General features: G+C 42.9%; 1 protein-coding gene across 1 annotated transcript; it reads right to left on the reverse strand.

Annotated features, from left to right (window-relative positions):
* Positions 1 to 313: 313 nt before the first annotated feature.
* On the reverse strand, positions 314 to 1,723 carry ASCL4 (achaete-scute family bHLH transcription factor 4). Its single transcript, XM_053405984.1, has one exon. It carries the CDS (start codon positions 1,131 to 1,133, stop codon positions 567 to 569), a length of 567 nt encoding a protein of 188 aa, XP_053261959.1. The 5' UTR covers positions 1,134 to 1,723; the 3' UTR covers positions 314 to 566.
* Between the last annotated feature and the right edge of the window lie 257 nt (positions 1,724 to 1,980).

Consider the following 1,980-nt stretch of genomic DNA (forward strand, 5'->3'; position numbering starts at 1 on the left):
GTGTTTCAATGCCATTCTAATCAATGGAACAAGTATATCACACTGAATTTAAGTTCCATTGAAATCATTATATTTGTGACTTTAGTCCCATGGATTTCAATGAGGCTCAAGCTCAACTAACTTTCTCTGGATCAGGGTCAATATGTTCACTTGTATTTAGGAAAAAATGCCCTACTGATTATTTATCATATATGAATACCCACATATAGATACCTTGAAACTAACTCTTTCACTTGGTTTTATTGTTCCCTTTGGCTGACAGACAGAACAAAGATCACAGAAAGTGAGGAATATTTCAGATTTCAAAATGATTTCCCTCTCTGCTCTCTCACACACAGTTGTTAAAAGCATAAATAAGAAAACACTGGGAACAAAAAGGAGACATTAGGAAGAATACAGATTTTTTCTCTCCTTATGGCCAAAAACTGACCAGAACAAATAATGAAGATACCTTTTTCATCCCTTTGCTGGGGACTAGTTTTGTCCTTTGAAAAATAATGTAGCTCTTTAATAATAATAGTTAAACGGCAGGCTTGAAGAAGGTGTCCGTTTCTGAAGATGTTTTCTTAACTGCAGACTTCTTCAAATTCGCTATAGGGCGATGAAGCTAATGAAGTTTTTGATTCTCCATCACTGTTGCATTCCCTTCTTAAGCTAAGATCAGAAGCACCAGCGGCCTCCGCAGCTGGGACTGCTATTTTAGGAATTGTCCCTAAAGGCTGATGGTCCAGCAAGTTCTGGAGGTGTTTGATATAAGTGATGGCAGCTCTCAAAGTCTCCACCTTGCTGAGACGCTTGTCAGCAAACTCCTTGGGCAGGTGGTCTCGGAGGCGCGTGTAGCCCTCATTCACACAACGAACCCGTTGCCTCTCCCTCTCGTTCCTCTTTCGAATGAAGGCAGGCTCAAAAGAGTAGTCATAGACTCCTACGTACCCAGAAAAGGGCAAGTAAGAGAACCTTCCTGAATATCCACCGTAGGCTTGGTGGTCCCAGTATGCTGGGTCAAAATGGAAAGGAACACCAAATGGTTCTCGGAGTGGTAACCCATGGGGGCTGGAGTGGCTGTTTCCGAGGGATGCTGGCCCTGAGAATGAGATCCTGTTCAGTAGCCCCTCGTCGCTATTACTTCCCATTTTGAAGTGATGCTGTGCCAACGTCCAACACTGGCTCTACGGAGTTAATCCATTGATGAGAAGGCCAAATGGACCAGATATATCTTTGTGGTGGTCAGAGCAGGAGTATACGCCCAAGGTTTCTTTTGTAGCAGCAGTAATGATTCCAGAAAGCCGCTGTTGTGTCTGGATATCAGCTCTGCTCCTGGATCTGTTATTATAGAGGTAGGATGGCTTCTAATTTATAAGCAAGCTTCTAGGACCATCACTCCACACGTTAAACCCAGGTTTTCCTCTGATCTTCATATTTCAAAAGATAATGAGAGGGTTCCTGTGTTCCTTTTCTCCTAGCTTGGATGTGTGACTATAGAGGCAAAGCCAAACATAAATAATCTTCCAGGCTGTAAACACTCCTCATGTATTGTAATCCATAGTGCCCTTTGATATTACCCGTCTCCAAAAGGATGGGTAACTTGAAAAGTTTACAGGCAGCTGCCAAGTGTTGCCAGAGCTCCTCCTTCTCAAGAAGCAAGGATCTCCTGTCTGCTGAAAAATTAGCCAAGGGCTTTCGATACCAAAAATCCAAAGGGGGTAAGGTCAGCCTTTCTGGCTTCCGCTGTTCTAAAGAAACTGAAGAAGCTTATAGAAAAGTTTGCAAACTTATACCATTATCTGACTACTTTGGGGAGAAGAGTGGAGGGTAGTAGGATTCGGAGATATAGAAAATCAAGGGAAAGAGTGCTCCCTTGTGGTTGAAAGCTGTCAGGTGAAGCATGTGCTTTGCAAACACCAAAGGGGCTGTGAACACAATCTGGTTTACTCTACATCCAATGCATTCTTACCACTGGTTTGTGAAGCTGTGAACACA

Source organism: Podarcis raffonei, chromosome 10, assembly GCF_027172205.1.
Source record: "Podarcis raffonei isolate rPodRaf1 chromosome 10, rPodRaf1.pri, whole genome shotgun sequence".
In the NCBI taxonomy this organism is placed as follows: Eukaryota; Metazoa; Chordata; class Lepidosauria; order Squamata; family Lacertidae; genus Podarcis; species Podarcis raffonei.

Excerpts from the sequence above, each read along its gene's own strand:
- ASCL4 (XM_053405984.1), bottom strand. The coding sequence starts at position 1,133 with ATGGGAAGTAATAGCGACGAGGGGCTACTGAACAGGATCTCATTCTCA.